Source organism: Alosa alosa, chromosome 23, assembly GCF_017589495.1.
Source record: "Alosa alosa isolate M-15738 ecotype Scorff River chromosome 23, AALO_Geno_1.1, whole genome shotgun sequence".
Classification (NCBI taxonomy): domain Eukaryota; kingdom Metazoa; phylum Chordata; class Actinopteri; order Clupeiformes; family Clupeidae; genus Alosa; species Alosa alosa.
Genome location: NC_063211.1, coordinates 17,000,055 through 17,016,732, shown reverse-complemented (window position 1 = coordinate 17,016,732; position 16,678 = coordinate 17,000,055). Strand labels below are relative to the sequence as shown.

The following is a 16,678-nucleotide window of genomic DNA, read 5'->3' as shown; positions in this document are numbered from 1 at the left end:
GTGTTCCTCCATCCTGAGCTCGAGGGGTCATGCCTCCATACACACACACAGAGCCCCATTCAGTTGCTTTTTTTCTTTCCTCTTTCGGTTCTCAGATTACCTACAACCCCTAATGCAATGCTAGCATTACAACAAAACTCTTAACCTTCAGAACAGGAGGTTTGGCAACTAACATGGCAGCATTTCCAAAGACCATGACAAAAATGTTTGATCTATTATAATATTACATAATCTCTGTACTATGTCAAACATGCAGAATTTGCCAGCTTTGGGAGGAGAGTGACGAGACAAAGTTGTGCAGTTACCTAACAGATGGCCAGAGAGTTCATTAAAGATTCACATCTCTTCACGCCCGTCACGTGAGGGCTCAGAGTGGATGATATAGCAGATGATCTCTCTCTCCCTTACTCTCTCTCTCACTCTCCGAGTGTGCCTGATGCATCTGAAGAGGCTGTGTCAGCTGGTCCGATGGGCAGGTTCGGCCCTCTCCTGGGGTTCAATGTCTTCCTGTTGGACCCCCTCCAGCCGAGGGCCTTTCGCCCCGGGGCCACTGGCACTGAGCACTGGGCCTGGGCAGCGTGCTCTCTGAGACAGGGCTAGTCTCAGGTTACTAAGACCCAGCCATAAAACATTTATCTCTTTAGCATAGCCACTGCTGCTGCAGAAGAGAGACAGAGAGAGAGAGAGAGATGGAAGGACAGACAAGAGAGGCAGAGTGGGAGAGAAAGTGGTTGAAAAAATAGAGGTAAAGGAGAGGAGGGTTAGAGAAAAGAAATGATAAAGAAAGTGATAAAGAAACAAAAAGTGGAAAAGAAGGTGGAGGGAAAAGGGAAAAGTCGTTGACACCACCAGACAGGACCCACACACCAACACACACACAGAACATGTAAACGATGGAGTGTGCACAGAGGAGTGTGTGTGTGTGTGTGTGTATGGAGAGAGGGTGCAGGTGCATTTACGGAATATTAATAATCATTTGTCCCCTCCCGTCAGGTGTGTTCCCCTACAACCTGCCTCTCAGGTGTCTGCTGAGCGAAGCTGATGAATTAAACAAGGCCCAGGGCTGCCAGGCTCAGCTTCCCAGCTCCTCTTACACACACACACACACACACGGAGCATCCACACTGCTGTGGTGGAGACAGGGGTCCCTTTCGCCTCACAAGTGTGATTTCCTGTATGCCTCCCCATTCACTTCAATAGGAAAATAGCTGGGTAGGTCATAGCGATAGGTCTGGCCTGGGGATGGGTGGGGCAGCTACTTGGGTTTGACCTTGTGTACCAGTCTTGTCATTCAAATAATATGCGTCTGTGTGTCTATGCATTTTGGGAAAGAAATTACACTTTTAAACACTCATCAGGAAATTTCCCTGTATTACATTTGCTTGTGGTTTTGTGGGGGTGAGAGACGTTCAGGCCGCAATCCTGCCAAACACTCATTAGTTGTACATGATGAATCATAGATCTCCCGAAAGGGAAAACATACATTTGTTAGTTGAGCTACCCAATTTAACAAAAGCGACATTCATCATCAGCCAAAACAACCTTCAGTTTTCTTTTTTTTATTATTTGAAACAGATATGGGCAATATGTCTGAAAGCAATCTATACAAAAAATATTGATGAGCCAAAAATGACATCTTCTTGTGGATTCCTAAGACACAGCCAAGCTGCACAGTCTCTGTGATGGGATGATGAGTGTTTAAAAAACAGTAACAATTGAGTAAAAGCATCCAGAAACACACTGCAGAAACCTGTGAACCGCCCGACTATCGGAAGAACTATCGGAACTATCGGAAGAACTAGAGGTCCAACTCCTGGTCAGCCAAACAGTCCTTAGTGGGGTCTCTTAAGCCGATTGTTGAGAAACAGAAATGATAATCAATCAATACAGAGCACCATTCTTTTGTTTTTCTTAAAAAGAGTCTTGGCGAGGCTGGTTTTGAAGCGCCCTTATGTGTCCTCCACCAGTCCCTTCTGAAGGATGCCTCGTCATCTTCGACCTCTGTGTGCGTGTGCACGCGCGCTCTGTCCATGTGTGCATGCGTCATGGAGAAACACTGTGTGTATGTGTGTTTATGTGCAAGATGGAGTTTGTGTGTGTGTGTGTGTGTGTGTGGCGTTCAACAGAGGCAGGGTTCGGCAGAGTTTACTGGGGAGGCAGCGGGATGCCCCGGGGGTCTGTGACCTGGCCCTCTTGCAGGTTCTTCACCAGCTGTGCCAGCCAGCGCTTGGTGGTGGTGTCGTCTTTCAGTACCTGGGCAAATGTGGTGTCCTTCAGCTGGTCAGGCAGACACTGGCGCAGGGCCTCCCTTGCTCTGGGCAACGGAGGAAAGATGACCATTAGAACAGAGTTTTATGGATCTAGGATACTATGCATCCTGATAAAGTACCCTTGGCCTTTGGAATTAAAATAGCCCCACATCACATACCCTTCACCATATCATTGAGTTTAATGCAAATCAAACCAGCTAATAGGCTAACTGAAAAACACACCATGCCAATCTCTCTTACAGCTGCATTTCTGTTCACTTGAGAACAATGAGTCATATTGTCAACAATACAGTTCTTGAGGAACTGTCTTGTAGCCTGTTCAAGTAGGCTATGACATTTACATGTTTATGTGAAAAATTTAGGCTACTTAATAAATGTGCCATATTTGAAATAATTTAAATATTTTTCATGAGTGAATGTCTATTTCTAAAATGGTACAGGGTTGAATCAAAGTAAAGTTCTTAATGTCCCTTATCGACAGCCGTTAGCCTACACCATCATAATAAAAGGTTAACTGCCCAGGCTCGGGCTTGTAGGCTGAGCACAGTAGCTGCTTACCTGGCATTGTCAGAGAGGCGAAGGTAACAGCGCACTACGTGTTTCAGCAGACGTGCAGAGGGCTCTTTGGAGAGCTGCAGAACCATTTTCCCCTGAAGGAACACACACAGACACACACACAGACAGACACACACACACACTCCATTAGATATCAAGAATGGAAAAGAATGAAACTGACCAAACCAACCAGGGAATGTCTTCTATCATTGAGCAATAGTCTGGATTTCTTGTGTTCCCATAATCATCTTACTGCTATCTTTTGATCACTAGGACTTCTTCTGACGACAACAAAGCTGATGAGCAAGTTGCACTGATAAACACTGTTGGGCCCATGAAAGTAGGGCTGAAGAACACTGTTTAATTGTGTTTGTTGCCATTGTTTATGGTCATTTTACATCATGCATCTATAGTTGTGCACCTATACTCTGCGCACAACCTGCTACATTTTTCTCCTACAATCCCTTCAGTCATACCAGGATCATGGCCACATGAGAGAAGCGCTCGTAGGTCTGGCAAATGTACGCTAGGCCTGTATCATCCAACAGGATCTTCTGCAGTATGAAAGTAGCAACCTGTGGGTGAGGGGAGCAAGAGGTAGAGGGGCAGTTAACATCGGCTGCTTTGTCGGGGGGACAGAGTGCAGGTTTAACACTGGAGAAAGACCCTCAAAGAGAGGGAGGGCATGTTACCGTTTTGGAGAGCTCGCTGCCCGACTCCATGATTCGGAGGCACAAGGGAATGATCTCTGTCGTAAGCAGGAAATTGATCACCTCTTGCTCATCTGTTTTCACCAACGCCCCTAAAATGGAAAAGATGTATTGAGAAAGTTAAACCTCAACTTGTATTGAAAGATCTGCACATTATCCACATTTTTTATGTCTGCATATTACCTAATCTTTTATTGTTTTATGTTTTCAGTGAAGCTGCTTGAGCTGCATACTGGTCAAACATGCTGAACGAATTATTTCAATTATCGTACATTATCCTAGCCATATTCAGGTCACACTTCTATTATGAATGTTTAGACATTTACAGAACTCCACCTACTGAAGTATTAGTAATGAATATACTGAATTGAGAGGCTGGTGTTAACATAGTGGTCTATACCAACTGAATCCCAACACACAGCTCATTCATACCAATGACTCCCAGGCTTGTCAGACGTAGGTACTCAAAAGGCCGCGTTTTGCTGACTGTGTGCAAGAAGGGGTAGAGGAACAGGGGGATGTGTGCTGCCAGGAAAGCCGACCTGGAGACAGGAGGAGAGATGGAACGAGTGACAATCACATTACAAAGAAACCAACACGAGTGTTTTGGTGGTGTGGATTGCTACCAGTCCTACCTGGTCTCCGGGTGAGAGGCGACACACTGGAGAAGTGCTAAAGCGTTGCATACTCTGTTGGACTGGTGAGCTGTCAGAGTTGGTGGGTTGATGGAGGGATAGATGTTGACAATTTCCTACAAGGACGTGTGAGTAAACAACAGTTTTACCCCAAAGGTTATACAATGCAAAACCAGTCACACTCAGATTTAATTTATTCAGCAAGGTAATTGCATCAGCTCTAAGAACATAATAAAACACAACGCTGAAACGCAATGTAGTGATTGTTAACCAGCCATGTATTGCATGTATTGCACTCACATGAGTTTCTCTACAGTCATTCTACAAACGAACATGTGTATTAGTGACCGCAAGACATGTAATGCCTGAATATATATACACCTGCAGGAGGGCTGCAATCGTTCCGCAGGAGTGCCAGAGCATTGGGGCCAGGTCGGGAACAGACTCCCGCTTTTTGCTGAGTTCCAGCAGGGCATTCTCGCGGGTCTCCGGACTGGACAGCTCATTGATCCACTGGTAGATTTTCTCTCTATCCACTTGCGCCAGCGCTGTGGTTACAGCCTGTAGGTTACAAAAGATAAACAGTGAGGGAAAAGACGAGAACGAATTCATGTTCAATGCAGCGATGGCTAGGATGAAAAACATAATGCATGTTGCTATTCTATAATTAACATCGGGATAGTAGCTCATATCATGTGAAAACACACTACCGTCTCACTTGAAAAAGTCACGCCCGATAACGTTAGCCTAAACGTTGGGTTAAAGTACGGCACACAATCGAATTCCTTAGCTAACCTCAGATAAATAAACACAGCTAACGTTAGGTAGCAAAATGTTACGTTTCTATTTACAAGCTGCTGATATCAACCAATATGTACAAGTTCCGCATCATAGTCTTTCAGATCCACTTACCATGGTTAACTTAACGTTACAAAGAAACTCGTTACATCGATCTTTTCGTCATTCGAAGCGTTACGCTGTGCGTTTCACAGTTTCGCTAACAGGAGACTTCCTGGCTATCTATCGAACCGTTAATTCATTAAAAAGTTACGCAACTTCTCAGGTAACATCAGGTTATGTGTCCAGGCACCAACCTTGGCTAGTCTAACGTTAGCGAGCGCTAACTGGCTTGCATGCGCACCCTGCCAGCTATCAAGCTAGCTGGTCCAGCCATCCCAGCATTACAAACTGCAAGCCCGGCAAAAATATCTAAATAACAACTGTCTAAATAATAACAGCTATATTTTGCAATAATGATTGTGATGCATATATAACTATAACCTCTCCAGCTGTTGATAAGTTAGCAAACTAGCCTACCAAGGCAGATAACGTATGTTGGTTAGCTAATAAGCTAAATGAAAGGCCTAGCATACATGTCATTTCAAACCCTTTTCAATAGAAACCAGTTTAAAAGTCTTACTGCTCCTGTAGCCAGCATTCTCTGAAGCGCCTGGATATAGTCCCCCTGGGTTTGCTGAGTACCTATTTTAAATAAATATCCGTGTATTGAAATTGAAAATACTCTGTTATGAAAACAGAGAAGCCCCGGTGAGCGCCGAAGCTGGCCTATGACCTTTCAACTTCCATGGTCGTCACGCGTCACGTGACGTTGATTTGAAATCTTCAGCTGGTGTGTGCTCTATCTATGGCTGTTTGCTATTTAGCTGGTGGTGAGAATTTTAAAATGCTTATCTTTTCAAATAGTAATTGATTGATACATGTATTCATATGAGCGTTATTCAGGTTATGTTGAAATGACTGTCTTCCATTCCATTTATTAATGTACACAGCCTAATGTTTTTACTACTGTTTTACTGCTACACTGTTTTTCATGCTATATTAGCACACATGATCAATGGCTGCGGTTTAGGCTTCTGCTAAAATTCTGAATGAATGAATGGCTAAAACCCTATTACCTCAACCTGTTCTTGCACTGAAATAGTTTTTTTTTTTTTTTTTTTTTTTTACCTTGTCTACATTATACTTTATTATCCTATTTGTCCATATCATTTATGCTGGTCTCTAAACCTACTCTTGCACTGTTGGACTAATGTTGGACTACTTTTTGCACCTTCACCATGACACTCACTCTCTTGAGCACCTTGCCATGCACACATAACTAAAGGGCTATGGTTGGACTACTTTTTGCACCTTCACCATGACACTCACTCCCTTTAGCACCTTACCAGTCCCGGCCCTGTCACTACAAGCGTCTTATGCTTGATCACCCTCAAGCACATTGGACTTTCTTAATTTAATTTATATAGTGTATTTAGTATAGTTAGTTTTCTTATCTTCTACTGTCTTTATTTTAGTTATATGTTTATACTTATACTTATGTTTACCATTTCTGCTGTAAGTGCATGTTGTGTGTGATGTCTGTATGCTACTGAGACCCTTGAATTTCCCCTTGGGGATCAATAAAGTATCTATCTATCTATCTATCTATCTATCTATCTATCTATCTATCTATCTATCCATTTATTAGAATATGGCAATGCAACAAAAACTATATTTTCTGGCACTATGAGACAACAGTGCCAAAAAAAAAAAAAACAGTTAGAGAATCAGAAAAAATCTGGGAATATAAAGATGAATAATTTAGATACTCTTTTATAAATCAATCAATCCTTTTGTTAAACCAGCAACATTACTGGGGCAGCCGTGGCCTAGTTAGCGCTTCGACTTGTTACCGGAGGGTTGCCGGTTCCAACCCCGACCAGTAGGCACGGCTGAAGTGCCCTTGAGCAAGGCACCTAACCCCTCACTGCTCCCCGAACGCCGCTGTTGTTGCAGGCAGCTCACTGCGCCGGAGGATTAGTGTGTGCTTCACCTCACTGTTCACTGTGTGCTGAGTGTGTTTCACTAATTCACGGATTGGGATAAATGTAGAGACCAAATTTCCCTCACGGGATCAAAAGAGTATTTATACTTATACTTATACTTAAGATCTAGTGTAATATTCATGAATGTAATGTCTCCAAGTGATGAAAGTAATATAGTATTGATTGTAATATATGTATGCTTTGTCTTCTGTCATGCTTGATACTGTCATTTGTGGCTATGTTTCATGTTTGTCTGTTGATGTATGTGATGTTAGACATGTATGTCTATGTCTGTCTATTGATGCTATATGTCTTACATGTATGTATAGCCTATGTCCTCCTATCCTTAAATGAGCTGCCCAAGGATGCAAAAAGAATTGCATCAACGTGCAAACTGACAAATAAAGTTGTATCGTATCGTATAAATTAAGGAAGAGATACGCAAATAAGAAACTGTGGAAATATAGGGTGAGCGCCCGAGCTGTCCTGGAGGCTGCAAACAGTAGGCAGTAGCAAGAACGGGCTGCGGCCAGGACATGACCTGACCTCGGCCCTCGTCTGGCCTTGTCTGGCCCCCAGTCCCGGGGCTGTGTCCTCACAAACGCCCTTTTCCACTGCTCAATTAAACATCATCACTCGTGTTACAGCTCACGGCTATGTGTCGTTTCTGCAGTCCCACAGTGCAGGCAGACACCTTCTGTGTTTGTTCTGCCATGTGTGTGTGTGTGTGTGTGTGTGTGTGTCTGTCTGGAGTCTCTCAGTCTGCTGAAGTGAACCTGTTTGGGCAATCAGAGGTGTCAAAAGGATTGAAAATGACAAACAAACACAAGCGTCACACTGTCATGTCTCTCTCTCTTTCCCCCCTAAAACACACAAACACAGAGACCCACCATTACACACAGTAATGAACACAAATGCCGGTACAAACCATACAACTCCATTTCTCGCTCTCTCACCCTCACACACACACACACACACACAGAACATCAACAAAAAATCCAGGATGGCATTCCCATCCACCCTTGCAGATAAATATAATGAGACAGAGCTGGACGACAGTTCCAAAGACACTATACTTTATACTTGTGAGCCTGACATTGTTATTTTTTCTGGCAGTTTAGAGATGAACATAGATGTGTACTTACTTCACAATGGTTTAGATTCCATTGTGAAGTAAGTACACATCTATGTTCATCTCTAAACTGCCAGAAAAAATAACAATGTCAGGCTCACAAGTATAAAACGTATAATGCTGAAGTAAAGTTTTAGAGTAATAAGTGTTAAATTTTACTGTAATTAAAGACAAAAAAGACTATGGTTTTAAGATGATAAGAAGATATTTTTTTAATAACTGGCTGTAAGATAACACTAGGACTAGGTTATAACTGATTCTCACTGCTGGTATAATTACAGAATTAACAGAAAAGGTGAGTATTTTGGCTGAGCATGTCTTTGACATAACCGGCATTTACACACTTTTGATCCCTCATACACAACTGACCAGTTTTTAATGGGTTAACATCTACCTCTCTTCTACAGGATATAATAAATAAAATGTTATGAAATTTATATAAAAAAATACATAATAAACCATGATAAGTACTGCACTGTACAAGGACTGTAGTTGAGATGTGTGTCTTCCACAGATGAAGAGCACCCTTCAGGTAATCTGTCTTGGTGATATCTTTTTTTTTTTAAATGTAGATGGGGAAAACATTTTGGACTAGTTTCTAAAACACATCATTAGCAAGTTGTATCTGCTGCCTAATTTGTAGTCAGAATTATTTTTTTGTCTTATATCATGCACAGATCATAGAATATGGGCCTTTTCATTGCTTCAGAGATGTTGAGCTTTGCGGATATTTAATTAATTACATATTTTATTATGTCTTACTATCCTTACACATCATATGCCTTGTACATTTCATAGTAAAGTTCCCATATTCAGCGTGTATGCTTTGACTGAAGAAATCATTGTCTCATTCTCAACCAAATACATCACGTCGTATGCACAAAAGACAGACATCTCCACAAGGTGGCAGCAGTGAGCAACAATTTAGGTGTAATCAATGGATGCAAAGCAACTCCACAGAAACACTTCAGCTGTATTCATGGTCCTCCGCTCTCTCTATAATTGGATGTCAGCGGCCCTGACTCTCCGCCTCATCTGGTGACACGGTGTCTTTGACCCATCCTCTAGATGACCTCGAGCTGGCTTTTGTTTTCATGTCCACGTGGGCCACCTTCATTGGCAAACAACATGGGAGGGAGAGAGACGGTGGGCGAGCTGAGCAAAGCAGGTCTTTCTCTCACAGAGAACGAGGGGAGGGGATGGATGGAGCACGTCTGTAGCTTTGAAAACATGAGAACATGAGTCCCACTCCATCGTCTTGTCTATACCTCATTAGGTTTCCTTTTACCTAAGTGATAATTATCTGTTAGCTGCATGAGCTTGTATTTCACTGTCTGGACCATCAGTGGTTGTAAATTAAAACACTCATCCACATGTTGTGACAGAGATGTGTGATAAAATAGATGACAGAACTCAGGAGGACATATGATCCAGCACAGAGTATCCACTCTGTCAGGTCCCCAAACCACCAGGGGTGCATAAGACGGATTGGACAGTCTGGTGTTTTACATTACATAATCACAAGCCATTTATGACCACATATAGAGTAATATATCATATCAATTTTGCATGTGTCAGACTGGTCAATCTCCTTTTATTTGCAGGCTTGCTTGCCCTACACATCTGGTGCATTTATCTTTGTATGTGCTTCCATAACAACATACTACAATTAGGGTCCACATTAAGCATTTCATTTTGCCTCTGTACACCAAATGAATTTGAAACAAATCAATCGAAATGTGCTTGAAGTATAGCTGTAATTCAAGGAGTTGAACCAAAGCACTAACCGTTCAATAACCATGTAGGAATTGTATACATTGCCACCATATGTTTGAGACTCCAAAGTAATTGGACAAACAAATATAACTATAATTATTGTGATTATACCTATTTTTTACAGTCTATGGATTATACTTAATACTTCTGGGAAAATCATTTGCAGTCAATTACTGTCTGGAACAAACAGACATCACTAAACAAACGACTTTCCTGCCACAAGATGCTGAGGCCTTTACTGCAGCCTCTTCAGTTGCAACAGTTACAGTATGTTGGCATATACTCCCTATATGCTGGTGAAGAAGAAAGACTGACATAGAAGGTAAGGTATTTCAAGAAAGAAAGAGCAGTATATGACAGTAGTCCCTAAACGTACATGTCTTGTTTGCTCACGAGTGGGTGTAGTATGTAATGCAGAAAAGAAAATGACCATGCAAATGAAGGCCCAAACGAAGTCTCATTCCAAATCCGGCCCACTGAGTTTGACACCCCTGATACAGTTGCACTTCGTTGCGTCGTACTGTAGGTGGTGACAATGCACCGACTTGCATAATCTACCAATAAACCTAGAAGAAGAAAAAACTACTCTCCATACCAGTTGGTGGCGCTACCACACATTAACCCAAGCAGTAGAAGAAGGTCTTAAACGCGTGCGTGCACAGCAGCAAACACGTTGTCTGCCAACCTAGCGTTGTGTTTGAAGATTATTACAAACCAAATCAGTATTTTACTCTTACTAAAATGACCAAGGTAAAGAAAGAGAAGAGCGTCGCCGAGGAGGAGACCGGGGAACCGAAAAATCTTATCAAGAGTTGATTGCTAATGTCAACCCAATTGCTCAACCTCTGGCCTCAAAAAAACTTAGCAAGAAGCTTTACAAGTGCGTCAAAAAAGGTAACTATACTCGGCATGTTTTTAACCGAAGATTGTCTGTAATCATGTGTTGTGGTCCAAAACATTGAAGTTGAATTATAACACAGAGGACAGCTTTCTTGAATTTCCCCTGGGGATCAATAAAGTATCTATCTAGCTATCGTTAACGTTTCTTGTAATGAAACGTTGAGCATGCAAGTCAGCTAACTTCAACTGAAGTTAGTTAGCGACCCAGTAAAGTCAACAGTTAACGTTACAGCTAAAGTTAGACATAGCTACTGTTGTGATTTCTTTATGATGTAAAATGTGTTACTTTGTTTGCAGCATCAAAACTGAAACAAATTAGACGGGGAGTGAAAGAAGTCCAGAAGTTTATAAACAAAGGAGAAAAAGGGTAAATATTGTACACGTTGTGTTGGCAGCATGACCATTGCCTGTTTCAATACTTCACAATAGATAACTGGCTCCCACATATTTTGCTTCGTATAATGTGTCTCGTAATAAGCATTTAGTTATTCTCATAAATAACTGATTTATTTTCCCTCAGGATTGTGGTGTTGGCTGGGGACACCTTGCCCATTGATGTGTACTGCCACCTACCAGTCATGTGCGAAGACAGGAGTTTACCATATGCCTACATTCCTTCCAAAGTGGTATGTGGAACCCTGATTATTCCTTTCAGTAAATTATCCCTTACTGTGTGTTTTTGGTAATGGTCATATTGGTATGGTATGTCTGCTAGAGACCTAACCTCCACATCTGTGTGTCTTAGGACCTTGGCTCCTCTGCAGGATCAAAACGACCAACTTGTGTCATCATGATCAAACCACATGACGATTATAAGGAATCCTATGATGAATGCATGGAGGAGGTCTCAGCGCTACCCAAAGCTTGCTGAGGTCCTGTATGTGTATCAGGACATGGACTGCTGATATTGGCTTTGATAACACATTCAGGCCCTTCCACTTTATTCCTCCTCTTGTCTTGAGACAAGGCTTTACGTGGACATTGTCACAAGTGATTTCTGTGTACCCCCCCTTTTCACACCCCAGATTTGTAACATAGGCTTTTGGACCTTTGTTTTGTTTTACAAGGACTGTTCTTTGTTTAAAACATTTTAAAATCCATGTGAATGTTTTCCCACATGGTAGTGGAACCTCATTTAGTTTATAAACATTTGTTTGAATAATGGTAGAAATTAGACTTTGAAATGTTCTTTTATTTAAGCTTATTTAGGATGGGCAATAAGAGCCTGAACTGGTAAAGGTAATCTGATAAGTAAGGATCAGAACACACTTAATTATGCATTTTGAAATTCAATGGAGTTCAAATATGGATTTCAAAATAAATAAGAACATTTTTTACATTGACACTCAACTCTTATGTGAAGTAGTATATTTGTTTTGAAACTTGATCTCAAACCACAATTAAGTGGCTGGAATTACTGGATTTTGTTTCTAAAACACCATTCTGGTACACAATGGTCAAAGATTATTTTTCAGCTGTACAATGTTGGTCAACAAACTTTACAATAATATTTTATTTGCTATGTAAGCATGGCCTTCAGATTTTTCAGACTACATGGAATGCCCATCAGCTTTGTGAATTGTTAATACCAGCTGTCAGTCATGATGGTTTATGTGAAGGTGACTGGAGAGCAGTTCCTTATGAAGTAGGGCTAGAGGGGCTGGGCCTCAATGTGGCTTTAATCTTGCGATATACTTAACACCATCTGTTTTAAAGTGCCCTGTGTGATATCACACAGGAGACCGACACTTTAAAACAGATGGTGTTAATGACCAAAACAAAGTTTGTCTTGCAAGTACACTTAATGCTAATAACAATTTTAAGAATTTAATATTTTGTGTTGGCCTCAAACATTGGGGCTCATTACTATAATTAGACATCCATGAGTGAATTCACCAGAAAAAGAAAATACATATTTGTACTTTCAACGTGAGGAAGCAATCATTAAGTAAGCCAATTTATTACCAGGTCTACACCCATCCAGCAATATGGATGTGCAAATAGGAACACCCAACTTCTTACATCCGTGTGAAGGCCTGTCTTGGGTCCCGGATGCTACCCCTCATGCCAGAGGTTCTATCCCTACCGTCCCTTATGTTGCACAGAGGGTTCCTGTTCAGGGGCACGCGGTGAGGACGATCCTGCCTCCCTGTACCATAAGGCAGATCCCGAGGATCACGCAGGTGATGGGATGAAACATTGGAGGAGTAAGAAGCTGAAGGTCTTGTAGCCACTAGAGGAGAGTGAGGAAAAACAGTACAACTGTACAAGTCTAAAACATTCAAGATTTCTTCTGAACATTTATGGAAAATACGAGAATGTAAGAGCATAATATCGGTCTGTGTTGTGCCACAACGTGCAACACTGCTGACAATGTTCGATGTGTTCATCGCAGATGCAAATCATGAGAACATTACTTTGAGGTGGAGGATTTCCTGGGCCTCCTGTAGTCTGGCCGTTTTGAGGGATGGACAGCTGGTCTTGCTTGACCTGTGAGGTTAGACAATGATACCCACGCTCTCGTTCTAAGAGTCAGTACTGTAGTGTATAAGTATACTCTCTTGATCCCGTGAGGAATATTTGGTCTCTGCATTTATCCCAATCCGTGAATTAGTGAAACACACTCAGCACACAGTGAACACACAGTGAGGTGAATCACACACTAATCCCGGCGCAGTGAGCTACCTGCAACAACAGCAGCGCTCGGGGAGCAGTGAGGGCTTAGGTGCCTTGCTCAAGGGCACTTCAGCCATACTGGTGGGGGTTCGAACCGGCAACCCTCCGGTTACAAATCCGAAGCGCTAACCAGTAGGCCACGGCTGCCCCAAAGTGTAGTGTACTACAAGCCAATAGCGAAAAGTTTAACAGGTGATCTATGTGGGTAGAGTTGAAATTGAATGCCGTGAAAGGGTAGTCTTTGATTACGAGTGAACAAAAAGATTGTGGTCACAGACCATTGTCTGGCACTCACTGGCTTGTTTATCTGATTTAATTGTGCTTGCACCTCAGGGTTTGGGTCACTGAAATTTGGCACCTCTGAAAACACCATGCAAAAGCTGGGGGAGATAAGAGCGAATGTACCTTACATTAAATCCACCGTTTCATTCCCTAGAAACAACCTTTATAAAATTGTGTACTGCAAGTGTGCATATCTTTGGCTACATCAATTGGCTTGTTTTTCTATGACTGCCAAAACAATAGAGCCTGCCTAAAAGGTCCCATGATGACCATGAAGAAATGTGTAATATAAAAGGATGTTTTCTTACTCCCCGATCCTCTGGAGCTCTCCGCTTCTGCCCGTGTATAGCGTGAGGCAACCCTTCCACAGGGAGGCATAACTGAGAACATCGGCACCAGCAGTCAGATGACAACACACGTAAAATCACATTTCGCTGCTGTCGGGTGGAAACCTTGTATCTCCAAATCCACACATTTTCAGGAATGAATTTTCAATGACTACCGCCCTGTGGCACTGACACCCATCATCATGAAGTGCTTCGAGCGGCTTGTCATGTCACATATCAAAGCCATTCTCCCCCCCACCCTGGACCCCTTCCAGTTTGCATACCGAGCCAAGCGGTCTACAGAGGATGCAATCTGCTCTGCCCTCCACCCAGCCCTCACCCACCTGGAAAAAAGAGACTCATATGTGAGATTGCTGTTTATAGACTTCAGTTCTGCATTCAACACCATAATACCACAACAACTCATCTGCAAACTTGACAAACTGGGACTCAGTACCTACCTCTGCAACTGGCTACTGGACTTCCTCTGTCAGAGGCCCCAAGTAGTACGTGTTGGCAACAATACCTCAAGCAGCATCACACTGAGCACAGGGGGCCCCCAAGGCTGCATGCTCAGTCTGCTGCTCTTCACCCTGCTGGCGATGACTGCACTGCAACCTACAGCAACAATCACATAGTGAAATTTGCTGATGACACAACTCTGGTGGGTCTCATCACTAAGGGCTTATTTTAGACTCAATACAGGTTGGAGGTCGACCATCTGACCACGTGGTGCAGGGACAACAACCTCCTGCTGAACGTCAGCAAGACCAAAGAGATTGTTGTTGACTTCCCGAGAGGTCACACCCAACACCTGCCACTGACCATCGACGGTGCTGTGGTGGAGAGAGCGAGCAGCACCAAATTCCTGGGGTGCACATCAGTGAAGACCTCTCCTGGACCACCAACACTGCATCACTGGCGAAGAGCTCAGCGCCGCCTGTACTTCCCAAGCGAAACTCAGGCGAGCAAGTGCTCCACCAGCCATCATGACCACATTCTACCGAGGCACCATTGAGAGCATCCTCTCCAGCTGTATCGCTGTGTGGGGCGGAAGCTGCACTGAATACAACAGGAAAGCCCTGCAGCGCATAGTGAACACAGCTGGAAGGATTATTGGTGCTTCACTCCCCTCCCTGAAGGACATTTACACCACCCACCTCACCCGCAAGGGCGACCAAAATTGTGAGTGATGCAAGTCACCCCGCTCACAATCTGTTTGATCTACTGCCCTCTGGGAAGAGGTACAGAAGCCCGCGCTCCGCACTACCAGACTCACCAACAGCTTCATACACCAAGCTGTGGGATGTTGAACTCTCTCCCTCCTCTCCCCTCCACCCTCAGCTACATAACATCCTGGACATTGGACCCAAAATGGCCGCCTGCACTACCCCACTTGCACACTTGTACACTTTACAACTTGGTGTTGTTGTCCTGAAAACACAACACTTCTGCTGCTCTTACATAACTTGCACCACTATGCCACTTTCTTTCTTACTTAGGTCAAACAGAACTACCCAAGCCTTTTATTGGCCTGACTTTGCACTAGTATTTTATTGACTGTCTATGCACAATTTCAACCAAATTTTGCTGCTCTTATTTTTTTCATTATTATATTTGCCCTCTTATTTACTTACTTTTTTGTTTACTTGAATGTTATGTTTGTCTGTGGACCTAAATTGGCAAAATATGTCTTGTCTTCACCGTGGGATAGTGAGAAACGTAATTTCGATCTCTTTGTATGTCTGGAACATGTGAAGAAATTGACAATAAAGCTGACTTTGACTTGACTTTGAATTTGAAAAATACTTGTATTTTTAAATAATCCAACATTGCGTCATGAAATAAAAACAAAACAAATAACAAACTGGAGATATAATGTTTTCACCCGAAAGCAGTGATTTGTACTGTGTATTAACATATCCTGTTTCCATAATCCACTGACTCTCTGTTCTCAAGTTGGAGATCATGGAGTAACCCATGGGTCATCTAGAATAATAAGTGCCTTATTGTTGTAAGGATGACTGCGGTCTGTTGTTATGCTAAGCCATTAATCCATATAATGAAAAGTTTGGATACCCTTTGGTGAGACGGAGGATGTCCCCAGGTTGAATGAAGACTCCAGCCTCGTCCCAAACTGAGATGGTGATGCAGCCGCTTCTGTCTGCAACCTTACAGGAACGAATCTCATGGCCATCCTTGGTCTTGCTCACCCTGTCTAACATAGGCTATGTGAATTATGCAGATGGTGATGACAGATGTCAAAAGATCTGAAACCTAGGGAAACGCATTACCACATGACGATAAACTGTTCAGGCCGAAAGTTTCCCAGGGGACAGTAATTGTCCATTTAAAGATATATATATATTCTCAAAGCGGCCTATAGGAGGTAGTATAGGTTTATACAAGAATTAGTTGCAGGCCTGATGGAATACTTACTGATTTCCAACACTATGAACACAACGTTTATATTTTTCAAACCGGATCGAATGTCTTTTATCAGAAATTCATTCGTGAGGCTCGACATGAGTTTTTTTGTTGCGTTAGATTTGAAATAAGCCTATAATGTTTGAAATAATCTGCTGCTTCTT

At 42.6% G+C, this 16,678-nt stretch overlaps 3 protein-coding genes across 8 annotated transcripts; 1 reads left to right on the top strand and 2 right to left on the bottom strand.

Annotated features, from left to right (window-relative positions):
* Nucleotides 1–912: 912 nt before the first annotated feature.
* Nucleotides 913–5,770, bottom strand: cnot9 (CCR4-NOT transcription complex subunit 9). Of its 3 annotated transcripts, XR_007192489.1 has the most exons (9): nucleotides 5,591–5,770; nucleotides 4,552–4,731; nucleotides 4,171–4,286; nucleotides 3,968–4,077; nucleotides 3,518–3,627; nucleotides 3,302–3,400; nucleotides 2,829–2,920; nucleotides 2,093–2,314; nucleotides 913–932 (listed from the first exon to the last, which is right to left on the bottom strand). XR_007192489.1 is itself a non-coding variant. In XM_048234804.1 (8 exons), exons 1-8 carry the CDS (start codon nucleotides 5,606–5,608, stop codon nucleotides 2,146–2,148), a joined length of 894 nt encoding a protein of 297 aa, XP_048090761.1. In that variant the 5' UTR covers nucleotides 5,609–5,770; the 3' UTR covers nucleotides 1,539–2,145. The 3 variants fall into 3 exon arrangements, 2 of the variants coding, with proteins under 2 accessions (XP_048090761.1, XP_048090762.1); XM_048234804.1 differs by lacking the exon at nucleotides 913–932 and having other exon boundaries at nucleotides 1,539–2,314; XM_048234805.1 differs by lacking the exons at nucleotides 913–932; nucleotides 5,591–5,770 and adding an exon at nucleotides 5,083–5,284 and having other exon boundaries at nucleotides 1,539–2,314.
* Nucleotides 5,771–10,520: 4,750 nt separating this feature from the next.
* nhp2 (NHP2 ribonucleoprotein homolog (yeast)) lies at nucleotides 10,521–12,153 on the top strand. The gene is given in 5 exon segments (XM_048234595.1): nucleotides 10,521–10,687; nucleotides 10,690–10,797; nucleotides 11,101–11,170; nucleotides 11,324–11,429; nucleotides 11,549–12,153. Coding segments are annotated over 5 exon segments (453 nt in total). The 5' UTR covers nucleotides 10,521–10,644; the 3' UTR covers nucleotides 11,675–12,153.
* Nucleotides 12,154–12,502: 349 nt separating this feature from the next.
* Nucleotides 12,503–16,665, bottom strand: LOC125288322 (SOSS complex subunit B2-like). Of its 4 annotated transcripts, none has more exons than XM_048234590.1 (6): nucleotides 16,527–16,665; nucleotides 16,167–16,305; nucleotides 14,070–14,141; nucleotides 13,775–13,859; nucleotides 13,221–13,293; nucleotides 12,503–13,036 (listed from the first exon to the last, which is right to left on the bottom strand). In XM_048234590.1, exons 1-6 carry the CDS (start codon nucleotides 16,612–16,614, stop codon nucleotides 12,822–12,824), a joined length of 672 nt encoding a protein of 223 aa, XP_048090547.1. In that variant the 5' UTR covers nucleotides 16,615–16,665; the 3' UTR covers nucleotides 12,503–12,821. The 4 variants fall into 4 exon arrangements, with proteins under 4 accessions (XP_048090547.1, XP_048090549.1, XP_048090551.1 ...); XM_048234592.1 differs by having other exon boundaries at nucleotides 13,808–13,859; XM_048234594.1 differs by having other exon boundaries at nucleotides 16,167–16,315; nucleotides 16,527–16,551.
* Nucleotides 16,666–16,678: the final 13 nt, after the last annotated feature.

Excerpts from the sequence above, each read along its gene's own strand:
- cnot9 (XM_048234804.1), bottom strand. Across the intron at positions 3,628-3,967 it reads GACAAGCCTGGGAGTCATTG|GGGCGTTGGTGAAAACAGAT; the intron begins GTATGAATGAGC and ends TTTCCATTTTAG. Across the intron at positions 3,401-3,517 it reads GCAGCGAGCTCTCCAAAACG|GTTGCTACTTTCATACTGCA; the intron begins GTAACATGCCCT and ends CCTCACCCACAG.
- LOC125288322 (XM_048234590.1), bottom strand. The coding sequence starts at position 16,614 with ATGTCGAGCCTCACGAATGAATTTCTGATAAAAGACATTCGATCCGGT. Across the intron at positions 13,860-14,069 it reads GAGCTCCAGAGGATCGGGGA|CTTTTGCATGGTGTTTTCAG; the intron begins GTAAGAAAACAT and ends TATCTCCCCCAG. Across the intron at positions 13,294-13,774 it reads TAAATCAGATAAACAAGCCA|GTCAAGCAAGACCAGCTGTC; the intron begins GTGAGTGCCAGA and ends CTAACCTCACAG.